This window comes from Ostrea edulis, chromosome 2 (assembly GCF_947568905.1).
Source record: "Ostrea edulis chromosome 2, xbOstEdul1.1, whole genome shotgun sequence".
NCBI classification, from domain to species: Eukaryota; Metazoa; Mollusca; class Bivalvia; order Ostreida; family Ostreidae; genus Ostrea; species Ostrea edulis.
This window is the reverse complement of record NC_079165.1, coordinates 88,954,317-88,971,823: the sequence shown is the minus strand read 5'-3', so window position 1 is coordinate 88,971,823 and position 17,507 is coordinate 88,954,317. Positions and strand designations below refer to the sequence as shown.

Here is a 17,507-nt window from a genome sequence, read left to right as displayed (position 1 = left end):
TGTATTTTGATGGGCCTTAATATGAACTATATTGTAATACCAGCATGTGTCTTTGATCTTGTTAATTTAATGTTAATACCATCCTGTTATTGGTTGATTAAAACCAATGTCCTATGCTCAGTTGATCATTGGTTGATTTTATGATATGCCTACAAGATGATTGGTTGGTTTTATGATATGCCTACAAGATGATTCGTTGATTTCATAATATGCGTACATGATGATTGGTTGATTGTATGATATGGTTACAAGATGATTGGTTGATTGTATGATATGCTCAATAGATGATTGGTTGATTGTTTAATATGCTCATTATGTGGTTGTTTTGTAGTTGGTGGGTGGCGAGTTTGACATCGAGACGAATTTCATCATTCAGGAGCCCCAGAACATCATTCACATGTTACAAGTCTTCTCCAGCTGTTCAGTGACGCTACAGGTACACATACCTCTTAAAGCAAACTCAAAACTGTCATCTGTTTCTCTCTGTACATGGAGATCTGAAGGCAGCTCATAGTATATATTTACATTTATGTATAAAGCTATGCTGTTCATTTTAATAGTACTCTATCGGTTTGCAGAGGTGAAGGGGGCTGTAGCTTTCTTCTCTCTCAGTCTGTCCGTCTCTCTGACAGTCTGCCCCATTGGTGTTGTAGAATTTTTTTCATTAATGCATGTAAGAATTCATTTGAAACTTGCAATGTAGTTTCAGAGCAGCAAACTAAAGATCAAGTTCCAATTTCGTAATGTTTTGATGGACAGGTGGTGAAGAAATAAATTTTCATATTTTATGTTTTATATTCATTGGGATAGTGTTCCAATGGAATGGCTGTGAAATTAGGACATCTGAATAGAGGCAATTTACGATAATCAGTCGTTGATTGTTTAAAAAAGAAATCAAGGTGCTTAAAAGAGTCATTAAATAAGATTTTAGTGTAATGAACTACCTTAAATTACAAAATGCAATTCTGATGCAACTGTTTTGTTAAAGGCAATTTGATTGGCTAATACACTGAGATTTGATTCAGGAATAGAGTGTTGATAAGCCATAAAGTTTTGATTGTGACATCATTGTAGAATGATGCAAAAGTATGATATCAAATGTAAAGGTTTGATATATTTTATGAAAATTCTGTGAAAATACTAGGAAATGCAAAGCAATTCAGTCAGCTTTAACAGTCACAAACTATATTTGTATTCCTCCACGGTTATTTGGGTAAGGAATATATAAAGCTTTTGAGGGATTGCACTGCTACTAAATGCAAAATTGCATTAGAATGGGAATAACTCTCATTTGTTATTTTCATCAGTTAATGCTGATATAAGTCGTAAACATCCATTTTATTGGCTCTGCTAACACGTCATCAATAAAACTCTGTTTGAGACTGTAAAATCAGCATTAATGGCCTCAAAGATAAATTACAATTTCACATCTGAAGACAGAGGATAGATATTTGTTAAGTGTTACAAATAACTGTCTAGTTTGTAGTTTAGGGATAAAGGATAAAGAAAAAAAACTGTTTATTATGCAAATTACTTCATACTGCTATTGTTTTTATCCCCCTAAATAATGCAGACAGACTAGACATTTATGACTTGGATACGTGAGTATTAGATTTCCTTGATCTAGCACATGGGAAATATCCTGGATTTTAAGCTGTACTAAAGTCTCAATGAATATGCAGGGTTTTTTTCAAATGGACAGAATAGCTTTTAATTGCAAACTATATCCGAATGATGAACACCTATAGAAATGACCTGGAACTTTGTAAAAATTAGAAGTATTAGCAATGATTTTAATGTTGTAATGACTGGATTGTTACAGGCAGAAATATGGAGTGTATTTACTGCAATGTTAAAAAAGAGTCGTCGGAACTTACAAGCCTGTACAGAGGTTTGTCTGATCGAACACGCCCTCAATTTGATGAAGGATGCAGACGATGTTATTGCAGGTATGGCATGCTACTTGTGACACTTATATTGAAATATAAGTTTACACAGTTCTTATCAACGTTAGGATTGAAGGAGACATTGTTGTTAAAAACATCCTTTTTCTCCTGACATATGCAGTTTAATCCTATACTGAAACAGCTGTTTCATGTTCAGTGATTTATGTCAGTATTCCTGATTCTACTAATGTCAGAAACCTGTGTCTCTAGCTAGCCTAGTGTATACATATTTGTTCATTACAGATCTGCTGGTGGACATGTTGTCAACCTTGGCCAGTTACAGCATCACAGTGCGAGAACTTAAAATGTTGTTCGCCATCTTACAAGCCTCAGAGGGACAATGGGTAGGTACACAGAAAAAACATGGTTAAAACCGAATGATGTTTCTGCTGTTTTTGTTGAGGATTGGAGTCAGTGGTCTAAATGTTTTAAGCTGTTACTGAATAGTTGTTGGTTCAAGTCTCAGTGTGGTCACTTGCCATATTCATATTACTTGTACATAATTTTTTTTAAAAACCCAATGGGTTACTAGTTAAAGGGATTGTAAAGGTGGTTTTGTTAAGCATAGTTTTTGGTCCAATAGACTCAAAACAGCCATTTTCTGTAAATAATGACAATTTTATACATTTATCATTCCAAATATAAAACAATTATAATCTTCAAATTACATCCCCTGAATTTTTGCAAATTTAAGCTACATGTATATAATTGGTTCCTAGTGTAAATTTTGATGCACATGAAATCATTTCAAAGTTGATAAATCTCATTCATTTATCTTTTTTTAATATAATATTAGTAGAAAGGAATGAAATGATAAGGGGTGAGAGAAAAAATATCACCAAAAAATGAGTTTTACTATCTCTTTAAGAATTCAACAAGGTTTTCAATCCCAGTCAAATATTTGAGAGACTACTGAGCTTGTGTAGTGTCAAACCCTGTTAACTAACCAGATATTCATGTTAGTCGTGTCAAACCCTGTTAAATAACCAGTTATTCATGTTAGTCGTGTCAAACCCTGTTAACTAACCAGATATTCATGTTAGTAGTGTCAAACCCTGTTAAATAAGCAGAAGTTCGTGGTAGCCATGTTTGTTACAGTGTGACATTCATGTATCTAGTGAATTACATGTCACATTCCTAGCACTTTACAATGTTTTCATCTCCCTGAGTGGCGTTTGTGATACAGAATACCTTGTGTTATGTTGTAGCAAAAACATGCAGTGAAGTTACTATCAGTCCTACAAGTGATGCCGCAGAGAGAGGGACCCGATGAGTTTTTCAGTTTCCCAGGAAAAAAAGGATCGGTATTCTCATCTTTTATTCTGTCGTTCACCTGTCTGTTACACATTAAATGGATTGAGTGTTAATTTCAAATCATGGTGATCTTACATTAATTATGTATAGAGTAAAACACTGTTATAACGAACCTCCAGGACCAGTATTGTCCAGTAATAACCAAACCTCACTACATCCAATAGAATTTTCATTATTTTCCTCTCACAGGAGAATAAATATCACTTTTCAATACTAGTAAGTGTGAATTCATAATAAGCGTGTTTATTATAGGCTGGTTTTACTGTTCATTATTTTAAGCAAATTGAAAGAAAATCAGACAAAACTAGCAATCGCTAGTGGTTTAGGTTTTTGGTATTCTAATTGTATTACGGTATTAAATTTTTAGTTTATCGCCCTTCCTCCTATAAAAACCTGGCCGTACCAGAATGGTTGGACCTTCACTTGTTGGTTACGACTGGACCCGGTCACTGGGGTGACAGTGGAGAGGGAAAAACCTTACCTATACTGGTAAGTAAACCCTGTATCTACCTTAAAAGTAGGTCATTATGACCTAATTTAGTAACAATGGAATCAATTTTGGAAGTTATCTTACACAATGTTAACTGTAGAATTGACAAATACCAATACAGTGAAACTTCTCCAAACCGGCCCCCCAGAAAATCGGTTCTCCCTGAATATCGGCCGATTTTCAAAGTCCCGGCAGAAACCTTAACATTTCTTTACAAAGAAAGTCTCACAAAACTGGCCACTCCTGAAAACCGGACATCAGCCACTTTTTAAAGTACAATTGTTAACAAACATGTGTAATTTACCCTTATAATACTGGCCACTATTTGAAGACTAGAAAATTTTGGCCAGAGGGGTGATTAAGACTGGCCAGGTGTGAAAAATGACTGACCTACAGGCCAGGTGGGTAATTATCCACTGGAGGTGTGAAAAACACAAATGGCCTCTATAAGGGTATCAGGAGAACTCGTACCCAGGAGAACCCGTACCCAGGAGAACTCGTACCCAGAAATTAGGGTACGAGTTCTCCATGAGAAGTCGTACCCATCAATATCTGGGTACGAGTTCTCCTGGAGAAAAACTTTGTCATTTTATCAAATAGGAATGTGGGTACGAGTTCTCCTAAAGAAAAACTTGTCAATTGTATTATAAAAATCTGGGTACGAGTTCTCCCGGAGAAAAAACAGTTATTTTATCGGATAAATCTGGGTACGAGTTCTCCTGCAGAAAAAACTTAGTCATTTCTGTCATAAAAATCTGGGTACGAGTTCTCCTGGAGAAAAAAACAGTCATTTCATCGGATAAATCTGGGTACGAGTTCTCCTACAGAAAAAACTTTGTCATTTCTGTCATTAAAATCTTGGTACGAGTTCTCCTGGTAAAAGACTTCGTCATTTTGTCATATAAATCAGGGTACGAGTTTTCCTCCATGTGCCGAAGAATAGAGGTACACTATAAAAATACAATGTCGCAGGTTTAAAATTGGTGTTTAATTGCAATAATTATACTAATTATCGTCTCAAGCCAAACGGCTATTCAAATGAAAAACAAAACAACAAACAAGTATGATCATTGTATTTACTTTTTTTAGCTCACCTGAACCGAAGGTTCAAGTGAGCTATTCTGATCACATTTTGTCTGGCGTCCGTCTGTCTGTCTGTAAACTTTTCACATTTTCGACTTCTTCTCCAGAACCACTGGGCCAATTTCAACCTAACTTGGCCAAAAGCATCCTTGGGTGAAGGGCTTTCAAGTTTGTTCAAATGTAGGGCCATGTCCCTTTCAAAGGGGAGATAATCACAAAAATGCAAAAATAGGGTGGGGTCATTTAAAAATCTTCTTCTAAAGAACCACTGGACCAGAAGAGCTGAAATTTACCTGAAAGCTTCCTGACATATTGCAGATTCAAGTTTGTTCAAATCATGGCCCCCGGTGGTAGGATGGGGCCACAAGGGCGGATCAAAGTTTTACATACAAATATATAGGGAAAAACTTTAAAAATCTTCTTCTCAAGAACCACTAAGCCAGAAAAGCTGAGATTTACATGAAAGCTTCCTGACATAATGCAGATTCAAGTTTGTTCAAATCATGGTCCCCTGGGGTTGGATGGGGCCACAATAGGGGATCAAAGTTTTACATACAAATATATAGGAAAAATCTTTAAAAATCTTCTTCTCAAGAACCACTAAGCCAGAAAAGCTAATTTTTACATGAAAACTTTCTGACATAGTGCAGATTCAAGTTTGTTCAAATCATGGCCCCCGGGGATAAGATGGGGCCCCAAGGGGGGATCAAAGTTTTACACACAAATATATAGGGAAAAACTTTAATAAAAATCTTCTTCTCAAGAACCACTAAGCCAGAAAAGCTGATTTTTACATGAAAACTTTCTGACATAGTGCAGATTCAAGTTTGTTCAAATCATGGCCCCTGGGGATAAGATGGGGCCCCAAGGGGGGATCAAAGTTTTACACACAAATATATAGGGAAAAACTTTAAAAATCTTCTTCTCAAGAACCACTAAGCCAGAAAAGCTGATTTTTACATGAAAACTTTCTGACATAGTGCAGATTCAAGTTTCTTCAAATCATGGGCTCCGGGGGTAGGATGGGGCCACAAGGGGGATAAAAGTTTTACATACAAATATATAGTTAAAATCTTTTTCTCAATAACCACTGAGTCAGAAAAGCTGATATTTACAAGAAAACTTTCTGACATAGTGCAGATTCAAGTTTGTTCAAATCATGGTCCCCGGGGGGTAGGATGGGGCCACAAGTGGGGGGGAGGGGTCAAAGTTTTACATACAAATATAGAAAAAAGCTTTAAAAGAACCATTGGGCCAAAGAAGTTGACATTTACATGAAAGCTTTCTGACATAGTGTAGATTCAAGTTTGCAAAGGGTAGTTTGGGCCGTAATAGGGACCAAGGTTTTACATGCAAATATATATGGAAAGTCTTCAGATATGGGCCAAGGTGACTCAGGTGAGCGATGTGGCCCATGGGCCTCTTGTTTATTCAATTGAAAGGCATGTTCATAGCAAATTATGTATAATGTGTGAAATCCTCGATTTTTTTAAGGAGATGTTGTACCCAGATTCCAATACCTAAAATGGTAATGAGATAAACTCATCAAAATTTTGATTATTATATAATGACAAAGTTTTTCTCCAGGAGAACTCTTACCAGAATTTATATAACAATAAAGACATAGTTTTTCTCCAATGAGAATCCATTTAATAAAATGATTTAAGTTTTATTTCTCCGGGAGAACTCATACCTAGATTTTCATAACAATTATTTTCTCTCGAAGAGAACTCGTACCCAGATTTATCAGATTAAATGATAGTTTTTTCTCCAGGAGAACTCGTACCCAGATAAATATCCGATAAAGTGACTATGTTTTTCCCCGGGATAACTCGTACCCAGGTTTTTATGACAGAAATGACAAAGTTTTTCTCCAGGAGAACTCGTACCCAGATTTTTATGTGTTTAATTGCAAAGTTTTTCTCCAGGAGAACTCGTACCCAGATTTTTATAATACAATTGTCAAGTTTTTCTCCAGGAGAACTCGTACCCAGATATTAATGGGTACGACTTCTCTTGGAGAACTCGTACCCTAACTTCTGGGTACGACTTCTCCTAGGTACGGGTTCTCCTGGGTACGACTTCTCCAGAAGTCTCTATAAGTTCTATAGTTTACCTGTGCTGTCCAGGGTGTTAATTGGTGCTTGGTTAATCCAAGTGACCCTTTCAAATTTCAGTATGAAATGTTATAAACAGATATGTACATATTGAATGAATACAATCAATACACCATATTGTTGCACCATGGATATAAGCGGTAGTTAATAAACAACAAACCCATGACTGTTAATGATAATTTTCAATAGATAAATGATTTTTGGAGGGTTTTCATAGACTTAAAATTCCTAAGAAACATCAAAATTAAAATTACATATTTCAAAAACGTCAAAAGAAATTTGTTAACGATATACATGTAAGCAATGGACGTAAACAGAGTTTTTATAGGTAAGAGGAATTCCAATAATAGGCTTCTATGTTTTCTTTATGTATCCTGTTATAAATGTTTAGTTAAAATTAGATGATTGCAGCAAGACTATTTCTTGTAATAATTACCTGTAGGTACTAGTGGACTAGTCTGATCTCCACTGATAATTGATCATAGATCCCCATATCAAAGTGAGCAGTACCTACTCTGTACCTACTCTGTGTATTAATTTCAGCAATCAAATGGCTATGTGTTTGTTTTGTTTATTAAAACATAAGCTGAAATTCTACATAAATGCTGCTAGTCTACAAATTTCTATACATATATCAAATACAGTTTTATTTAAACGGAATGTTTTGCATCATTTATGCATGTCAATGTAAAATAGTTTATTCATATTTAATTAGTGTTAGTGCTATAAATTGAAAATAAACATGTTAGTAAATTATTTTGTTTTATTTCCAATAGTGAAATAATAGTCCTTGAACACCATATATGGTTTCTGGTATGTCAATGAAATATCTAATAAAAATTGAGCTGAAATGTCTCTAAATGCTAAATTCTCGGTATACCGGCCACCCCTCTAAACTGGCCGTTTTTTTTTTTCGGTCCGACAGCTGGCCGGTTTAGAGAAGTTTCACTGTAGATGTATATATGGGGTAGGTGTGTCATGCAAAGTTGAGAGTCCGATAAGAGACTGGAGATCATGTAAGGATATTTTCTTTCTCCTACACGTTGATGGTTTCGATATTGAATAATATGGCTCTGTATTGTAAAATCATCTTCAGATCATGTCTTTCACAGTCCGAGAACTTGGATCAAATTGTGGGTGTTATGTCTCTGTAGTATGTGACTTTCTTTAGGCGTTGTAAGGCTATGCTTAATGAAGGATTGCAGGAGACTCTTAAAAACTCGAATGTTCACAGGATCCACAAAATTCAAGTTATCAAGGGTCTGGAAATAGGCATGCTGACCATTGGAATTTATCATTTCACAATGATTTTCAATGTATAAACATTGTAGTAGTATGGTTTGCATGATATTGCAGTTTGAAGATTAGAATTTTACTTGTAAATTGATTCAACAAAGAAATGTGTAATGAAATCTTGGAATATTTACAAACTTTGAACTTTTAAGAAAATTAATTTGCATAAACTATGCTTGTCATTCTATCACATCTGTAATAACATTTTATGTTTGATGTACTATAACTATTGGCAGGGAATGTGTAGTTATAAACTCTATGTTGAATCAAACCATGGGGATTTTCCATTAGGTTTTGGGCATGTCACATGCCAAGGCAAGTTTAGTTATATAATTGTGAAACTATCAAAAGTACAGACAAGAGTTGTTGATAAACCGTATAAAATTTGTGTGTTTTGTCTTTCAGTTTTAAAACCAATAAAGGTGTTGGATATTCTGCACATTTCCTTGGCAACTCTCTGGTCATCACAACCATGAAAATTAAAGGCAAAGGCTTCCAGCACTGCGTCAAATACGACTTCCAACCCAGAAAGGTGAACACCATGAATTAAAAGCCATGCATACACCTGCAACAAATACCTGCAACAATCACAACAACAATTATTTATATAAAGAATGCAGACCATTAATGCATGTATTATACATTAAATTCAAATTCATAAGAGATATATCAGAAGTTAGCACTTTAAATTCATTACACTGGTACTCATTGTGAACAAGAAGATAGTATCTTTCTGGCTCTTGCCTGAAAAACTAAAGTTACTGTTTTGGTGTGTTTTTTTCAGTGGTACATGGTAACTGTGGTGCATGTGTATAACAGATGGAGTAAATCGGAACTGCGATGTTACGTCAATGGAGAGATAGTGTCCAGCACTGACATCTCATGGCTCGTCAGCACTAGTGATGTGAGTGCGATCAACCATGAAGCATTTCATTACTTTACAATTACTGTAGCTCTGAATCAATCGGATGTATTATTCATATCTGTGAAATCAGGAAACTTTACTAGCATAAGAAGAAATCTTCATGCAAATGTACAGATCCTAGAAATCATGACAGAAAAATTTAAAAGATTTAATTACTCCAACAAACAAAACACTGTAGAACAAGAAAGGAAACACTTAAATTGCACAAGGATAGCAAAATTACATGTAGGATAAGGGGGGGGGGGGATTTTATTTGGTGATAATTCTGTCTGTAATGAGATTGCACGATGATTGCAAAGTTACATGTAGTATAAGGGAAAAAAGATTTGATTGGATAATAACTGCCTGTAGTGAAATTGATTTAAAATGATTACTGTTTTGCAGCCATTTGACAAATGTTTCCTTGGGGCCAGTTCGGAGGGTGAAACAGATCACATGTTCTGTGGTCAGATGTCCACTGTGTATCTATTCAGTGAGTCCCTCACACCCCAACAAATATCAGCTATATATTATCTGGGACCAAGTTACAAGGTAAATCATTTGATCAAGGGCACTAGCATCTGCATTGTTTTATCAGCTTGTGTGCACAGACTAGATTTTGTGGGAGGAATTTCTAAGAGTACAGTGATGGGGGAGTGATATTGTACCTAGGAAGCATAGTAACAAATAGAAATGTTTATTAAATCATAGTGCTTGAAAAACTACCATTTTAAAATGAATGCTTCATTTTGATCTTTAAATGCAATATGTTTATCTTTCATGGTCTGAAACATGATAGAAAAAACAAACTTTACTCTTCAATATTTCTTTTGTCAGAGAAAATGTCAGCAGCACTTGATTTCTTTTGTAAATATAAACTTTTAGTAAACATTCACTCCATTCTTATACACCAATTCAATCCTTTGTGTCAGAATGATCAGAATTACGTTCATTTAAATTTTTTTTTTTTCAGAGCCAGTTTCGCTTTGACAATGAAAGCGGTCTGGGTACAGTGGTGGTAAACAAACGAGTAAGTCTCTGTTTAATCTTTTTCCACGATCATTTTTACTGTGTGGAAATTTAATCATTCCAAACCCACTGTTTACATTCTGTATTATGTAGCTAACCCACTGTTTACATTCTGTATTATGTAGCTAACCCACTGTTTACATTCTGTATTATGTAGCTGCTGTATGATGGGAAGCTGACCTCCTTAATAGTGTTTATGTACAACCCCATCGCGTGTGATGGTCAGCTCTGTCTGGAATCAGCACCGAAAGGAAACATCTCCTACTTCGTCCACGTTCAGCATGCTCTCATGTCGGGGGTAAATCATCCTCTTAGCCGGGTACACCCGCTGAGTTCAGAAGTGCTATGTCACGTTTAAGTCCTGATATGATGATATATACATGTGTTTGTTTTACAGGAAGTAAAGGCTGTGATTACACACTCCATCTATAGCACACTTCACTCCCTGGGAGGCATACAGGTTAGTCTTGTAATTTGACTTGATATCCAGTATAGGAAATTGGTGAGTTTTGTGGTGAATGATTGAGTGTAGAAATTAATCAGGACAAGTGTGTTTACAAATAACCAGTAAGACTTTGAACATCCGTTTACAGGTTGTGTTTCCCCTCTTTGGCCAACTAGACATGCCAGTGAGGAAGGGAGATAACTCATCCATTGGAGTGGATTACACTATATGGTAAAAGATGAAGCATTGAATAATCATGTAAATCCTGACATCATGCAAAAAAGTTAAAAGATTTAAAAAGAACTATTTAAATATTTTTTTACAGTTCAAAGTTGATGGGCATCTTGTGCAGTTTGATGGAAAGCTCTGTCACTATACAACAACAGATGATGCAGAATCGAGGATTCCTGGTCATCGGGTACCAGTTAGAGAAGGTAGGTTATTGTTACCTTGTGGAGAAGGTAGGCATATTGTTACCTTGTGGAGAAGGTAGGCATTTTGTAACATTGTGGAGAAGGTAGGCATATTGTTACCTTGTGGAGAAGGTAGGTTATTGTTACCTTGTGGAGAAGGTAGGCATATTGTTACTTTGTGGAGAAGGTAGGCATATTGTTACCTTGTGGAGAAGGTAGGCATATTGTTACATTGTGGAGAAGGTAGGCGTATTGTTACATTGTGGAGAAGGTAGGCATATTGTTACATTGTGGAGAAGGTAGGCATATTGTTACTTTGTGGAGAAGGTAGGTATATTGTAAGGATGTGCGATTTTACCGGTATATTGGGATAATTTGTCCCACGATACACATCGTGATACGGCAGAGAGAGAAAACAGTACTTTTGGACGTGTGTAAATTCCACAAAAATTGCATTTATGAGTTAGGTATTAAATTAACTGTTACAGGAAGTAAAAGATAGCAAGATGGCATTCGAACATGGTAAAAATGTTATATTCTTATTTTTCCAGTCATAGGTTGCAAGCCATTTGATTTATTATTTGATTTGATTTTTTTGTTATTTGTTTTATTACAGTTACTTATACAAATACATGTTTAAAATAAACTGAAATTGACTATTTTTTGTGCTTTAACACCAAATCAGTAATGAAAATTAAAGAAAAACAGACTGTCCTAAAATATCACGATATTATCATAATATTGTAAAAAAAAAAAAAAAATCACACTCTATTGCGATACAAAATATTGGACGATACCCATCCCTTGTGTATTGTAATGTTCCGAGAAAAACTGAACTCTTCAGACTTAATCCTCCATATACAGGCTGTTAGATTTTTTTAAAAATTAGTATGAAATCAGTTACACGTAAATTTGGAATTACAGGCCAACAGAGAACATGTGACTCCAGATGTTCTTGAGACTTTCCTACGGTTGACCCAGTACCTAGTGGCCTTACCAACAGGGAGCGTTATTCTTAAACACCTGTTCGATCACATCCTGTTCAACCCTGCCCTCTGGATCCACTCTAGTGTAGAGGTAAGTAGAGTTATATACACCTCTGATAATGTCTATTCCAGCTGTACAACCTCATCAGTTTGTCAAAACTCTGCAAGACCATCATTGTTAGGAGAAAGCAGCCCATTAAACAAGATTCATTTGTCTTGAAGCATTTGTCTTAAAGTTGGCTGTATTATATGCAGTAAAAATAATCCTTGTGTATATTTTGAATGTTTTATACAGGTTCAGACCAAACTCTATTGTTACTTGGCAACAGAGTTCATAAACAATGCACAAATTTATAACAACATTCGACGAGTAAGCGCAGTGCTCCAGACGATGCACACTCTGAAGCTGTACTACTGGGTGGTGAACCCTGCCGCCCGGAGTGGAGTGGTCCCAAAGGGAGCAGGTGGGTAAAGTCGGACTCAAACAGAATACAGTCTACTCCACTTACATTGAAGTCACTTATATTGAACTATCTGTCATATTAAAGTAAGAATTAATCCCCAGTATCAGAATTTACATAAATTCGGGTTTGGGTATTTCGGTTTGGGTTTATTTAACTATTTAAAAATTTTAAAATACAAGTTAAAATCAAAAACCTTTATTTGTAATTTGTTACATTCATTATTTGTGGATGTGGACTCTTGTTTAGACTGGACATCCATGGTACTAGAAACAGCACGGTCACTTCTACTCGTTTCTTCCATTCCATGCTTTCTCTGGACTCTGTGCTGACCACTCCATTGTGTTGATGTGGTTGTCTTCCTTAAATGTTTAAGTAGCTTTAGAGCAATGAACCGATGCATTGTCATCTTAGAGAATATATAATTATTGTCAGAAAAGTGTTTTGCTATACACATGTAACTGTTCATAGATTGTTGTATACAGCTTCAATATATTTATCTGAATTTCTGTTCCCCTCCACACGTGTGACGCCATGATAAGTTATGCAACCCTAAATTTTTTGTTTCTTTCAGGTGAAATACACCTTGTGTTAAGGCTTTGTCCCTTTTTCTCCAGACACACACTTGACAATCACCTCTGATAAGAATTTCTGTTCTGAATTAATGTTACGACTGTCAAATATTTAACACCATCTGATGCATGTTTACGTTTCAGTCCCATGTTGATTGATGTTTTTCCTTATTTTTAGACTGCAGACAAAAATTGAAGTAGTTAGTGTGAACAAAAAGTCATTATTAAAAACTACATTAGATTATATATAGGGTATATCAAATCGTGTCTACACTAAAAATGCCCACTCATTTGCATGCCTGTGTCATGATGTCATAAATCAGTCCGATACTTTTGACCACGGTATGTAATAGGTATAGTTGACAGGAGAGAGGTGTTCCCAAAAAGAATAGGCGAAGGATATCTTAACATGAAGATGTATCAGATTTATGTAGTATTACTGGTGGGCAGTGAACCTGGGACACGTTTTACACAAGAACTTACGACTTTGATGAAAATGTTCTCTTGCAGTTCATTTAAATGAATTACGTTGATTAAATTGTGAATTTAATGTGAATAAGAAGAGTTTAGTTTTGTTATTGTATAATCTCACAAAATTAATTAAGTGAAAGAGTTTTTAGAAAAATGAAACACTTTTAAGTCTTAGTCGTAAGTTCTTTTGTAAAACAGGACCCTGGCCTTTAAGAGAGGGATAATCTGAAACGGAACAGGTGTATGTTCACTTAAGATGGAGACACCTTTATGACATACCGTATTTTGCCGAATATAATACGCACTTTTTTTAGAGAATATTTTTGTGCCAGAAAGGGGTGCGTATTATATACCACAATAGGTTTTTGACCTTTTTTTCCAGATGAAACTCAGCGATTAAGTAGTGTAATATTTCACTCAAAGACCAAGGCTTCGGATACTGTACACCTTTTCACGTTCACCTATTTATTAAGTAGAAAATTTGACCTCAAGAAAATTACTACAGAAACGTAAAATTGCAGAAAATGTGATATACATACTTACAATATCTAAATAATTCAATTATCATGAAACAAACAGCCAATCAAATTGCATTGGATCTGACTATTCATTACATCGCATGCCGCCATTATTGAAAGCATGTGTACACAATAATGCCTTGACACGTGCTAAAATTGTTGGAAAATAATTTTGTCACTTGCTAAAAGTTTATTTACTGTAAGTTTTATGAATAGGCCTAATTTTTAATGAAATACTTATTTGAATCTTTGAAACAACTATTCTTGCGTAAAAGCGTGTGTTTTACGAAGCCATTGTTGTGTACACTGCTTTTGTAAAGAAATACCTAACAAAAATTTTTTTCACACATTTTAATAGTCATCGTAGTTAACGAGGAGTTGATAATTTGCATCTTTGTACCTACCATGGTGTGTTGATTACAGTAAAATAAGCGATAGTTTAATTGTTTAATTTTATTTTTATAACATCGGCTATTTGATTGATTTTAAGTTTCAACAAAGGAAATATCGAGTCAGTTAAGACTTTAATGCTACAAAATCTCGTGCTTTCCTGAAATGAACAGGCTTGTCCGGGTTGATATTTCCCTGAAGATTCTCATTGAAGATTACCGCGATGTAGACCTCATCTCAAAAAGTTTGCAAATTATTGTGCGTTGTTTAGAATTCATTATTTCTGCAAAAATATTAAGTGAAAATTAACACCAAGTATAAAATAAAGATTAGCGCTTGGTCAAAATTTTTGCTGTGTATTATACACCCGAAGTGCGTTTTTTCACCAACTTTTAGGCTCAAAGTGGGGGGTGCGTATTAAACACCACTGCGTATTATATTCGGCAAAATACGGTACTTGTGTTTGAAAAGGAAACTAAAAGAGGTTGGGTACACAAGTCCTCGTGTGTCCAGTATTAACCTCACTGTCACAGGCTGATGGTTTGACTCAAGAATGTTTGACGCATCCATTTTTTAAAAAGAGATTTATTAATTTTCTTAGATGGCCCTCGACCAAACTATGATGAGATTGTGAAGCTGAGATCGTTCATGCTGATGTATTTGAAGCAGTTGCTATTGAAGGGGGCTGGGGTCCAGGAAGATGAACTTCAGAGCATTCTAAATTACCTCTCCACACTGCATGAGGTCAGCAACTATTTGATTTTCTTACAAATATTGTATGGAAAGACTGTCAAATATTTGTTACTGAACATTTGTGTGTAGTTCAGTTTTCTTTTGTTTGTGTTGTACAGGATGACAATTTGATGGATGTCCTAAAGCTAGCCGTAGAGCTGATGGCAGAACACCCTATGTCGATGGTGCCGACTTTTGATAAGAAAGGCGGAATTAGGTGTGGAACTGAATAGTATACTACATACATTTTGTTAAAAAAGTTGTGTACATGTAGATGAAAATTCTCTGTATTAGGTTTGATTTATTTTAGTGGCCACTGAAGTACATGAATGCTGTAAATCAACTTTTATTTGCATGCGAGAAATTTTTGGGAGGTTTGCAAAAACCTCATTGCCGCGAATATTTCTCGCGAACCAGTCCTTTAAATGTCTCTCATATTTGTTTAAGATTATCTTAGTTTGCAAAAATTAGTCACCGTGAACCAGTTTCTTATTGGTAAATTGCGAGATAAAGTCGTTGCAGTTAGGAGTTGGTTTACAGTGTGCAATATTTGTTGTAGGACAATTTTTAAGTTGCTGGCGTCCCCATCAGAAGAGTTAAGGATCCAGTCCCTAAAGCTGCTGGGCTTCTGGCTAATGAGGAGTACACACAAGTGAGGACCTCTTCCTATTTACTCCTATGTATTCCATCCCTTAAAAACAGTGCATCAATCACTTTTCTTTGCCAAGTTGGGGGTGATCATTGCTGGTATTTTTACAGGAGATCACCTCTGCAGATGATAAAAATACTTTTTGCTCGGTCATCAGTCAAAAGTCATTTCAGGTTTTGCTGTACAGCATATTTGATACTTCTCAGTCTCAGATATTTACTCCTCTTGGCTCAGTACTGTCTTGATATAATTTCTTCTGTTGAGGAATATTAACCCTCAGACTATTTGAATGTATTTGAAACTTGTGTTTGAGATAAATTCTCAAATAAGCTATTTCAAAATACTATATACAATATAATGATTATAGAACTGAGGAAATATGTAACAAATGTCATAAGCATGATGAAAATTTACTTTGTTCTTGAATTTACCAATCCTGTATCTGTAACTTCCATGTAAAATGGAATACTGTGGTTTCATTTTGTTGAATACAAATTTTTGTTGTTTTTTATGGCTGTGTCAAACCACGAAATCAAGTGATCTAAGAAGTACACATTTTTTTTATCTCAAAGAGAAGGACACAAAATTATGCATCAACAAAACCATAACTTTTTGTCTAATTCACGAAACTTGATGTGTACGAAAATTAATGAAACCACAGGAATACAATTTGTATTTGCATGAATCATCAATAGATTGATTGATAATGATTACAACAGATAATTTGGATGTGCTTTTAACAAATGATGTTGAGGTTATGAAAAACTTTGTACTGAAAGTTAGGGAGAAACAAAATTGAAATTAGTGTACTGAAAGTTTACAAACTGATACGTGTACCAAAGAATAAAATGTTAACCTTCATACATAGTACGCTGAGAATAAAGTGGTGCCTATTTGTTTTTGTGATGTTTTGAATGATTGTAAAGAATTTATTGTATATATTTTTGACAACAGGAGAAAATCGGATTCCTTGGGACCACACAACTTGTTTTCCTTAATTGGAGAACGCCTGATGCTGAATGAATCCACAATAACAATGCCTATATACAATGTCCTGTTTGAAGTAAGAATTTTGGCTTTTGAAACCTTTCAAAATATTCTGTACAAAGTAATTTTTTAACTAGCATTTTTTGAATTATTTGTAGCTCACCTGAGCCGAATTTTTTTATCAAAACTTGACATTGTCTGTCGTCGTCGGCGTTGTCATCATAAACTTTTCAGATTTTCATTTTTTTTCTCTAGAACAACATAGCCAATTTCAACCAAACTTAACACAAATCATCCTTTGGTGAAAGGGATTCAAGTTTGTTCAAATGAGGGACAATGTCTTTTTCTAAAGGGAGATAATAAATACACTGACAAATTTTGAAAATCTTTTTCTCCAGAACCAGCAGGCCAATTTCAATCAAACTTGGTACAAATCATCCTTGGTTGAATGGGATTCAAGTTTGTTCAAATGAAGGGTCATGCCCCCTTCAAAGGGGAGAGATAATCCCAAAAATGCAAAAATAGATGTGGGTCATTTAAAAATCTTCTCATGAACCACTGAGCCAGAAAAGTTCAAATTTGCATGGCAGCTTCCTGACATAGTGCGGATTCAAGTTTGGTAAAATCATGGCCCCTGGGGGTAGGATGGGGCCACAATAGGGGATCAAAATTCTATATGTGAGTATATAGGGAACACTTTTTGAAAT

General features: G+C 35.2%; 1 protein-coding gene across 7 annotated transcripts in view; it reads left to right on the top strand.

The window, feature by feature from the left end:
* The window catches only part of LOC125679183 (neurobeachin-like), a 142,783-nt gene that overhangs the window by 14,174 nt on the left and 111,102 nt on the right, over nucleotides 1–17,507 (top strand). For all 7 annotated transcript variants that reach the window (XM_048918175.2, XM_048918173.2, XM_056155364.1 and 4 more), the window contains exons 2-20: nucleotides 332–436; nucleotides 1,823–1,949; nucleotides 2,190–2,290; nucleotides 3,155–3,250; nucleotides 3,628–3,749; nucleotides 8,649–8,775; nucleotides 9,028–9,147; nucleotides 9,553–9,699; nucleotides 10,121–10,177; nucleotides 10,334–10,474; nucleotides 10,574–10,636; nucleotides 10,770–10,852; nucleotides 10,947–11,055; nucleotides 11,959–12,111; nucleotides 12,316–12,484; nucleotides 15,034–15,176; nucleotides 15,284–15,381; nucleotides 15,724–15,816; nucleotides 16,768–16,876. In XM_048918175.2, the coding sequence (XP_048774132.2) occupies nucleotides 332–436; nucleotides 1,823–1,949; nucleotides 2,190–2,290; nucleotides 3,155–3,250; nucleotides 3,628–3,749; nucleotides 8,649–8,775; nucleotides 9,028–9,147; nucleotides 9,553–9,699; nucleotides 10,121–10,177; nucleotides 10,334–10,474; nucleotides 10,574–10,636; nucleotides 10,770–10,852; nucleotides 10,947–11,055; nucleotides 11,959–12,111; nucleotides 12,316–12,484; nucleotides 15,034–15,176; nucleotides 15,284–15,381; nucleotides 15,724–15,816; nucleotides 16,768–16,876 (2,163 nt within the window). The remainder of the gene's footprint in view (nucleotides 1–331; nucleotides 437–1,822; nucleotides 1,950–2,189; nucleotides 2,291–3,154; nucleotides 3,251–3,627; nucleotides 3,750–8,648; nucleotides 8,776–9,027; nucleotides 9,148–9,552; nucleotides 9,700–10,120; nucleotides 10,178–10,333; nucleotides 10,475–10,573; nucleotides 10,637–10,769; nucleotides 10,853–10,946; nucleotides 11,056–11,958; nucleotides 12,112–12,315; nucleotides 12,485–15,033; nucleotides 15,177–15,283; nucleotides 15,382–15,723; nucleotides 15,817–16,767; nucleotides 16,877–17,507) is intronic.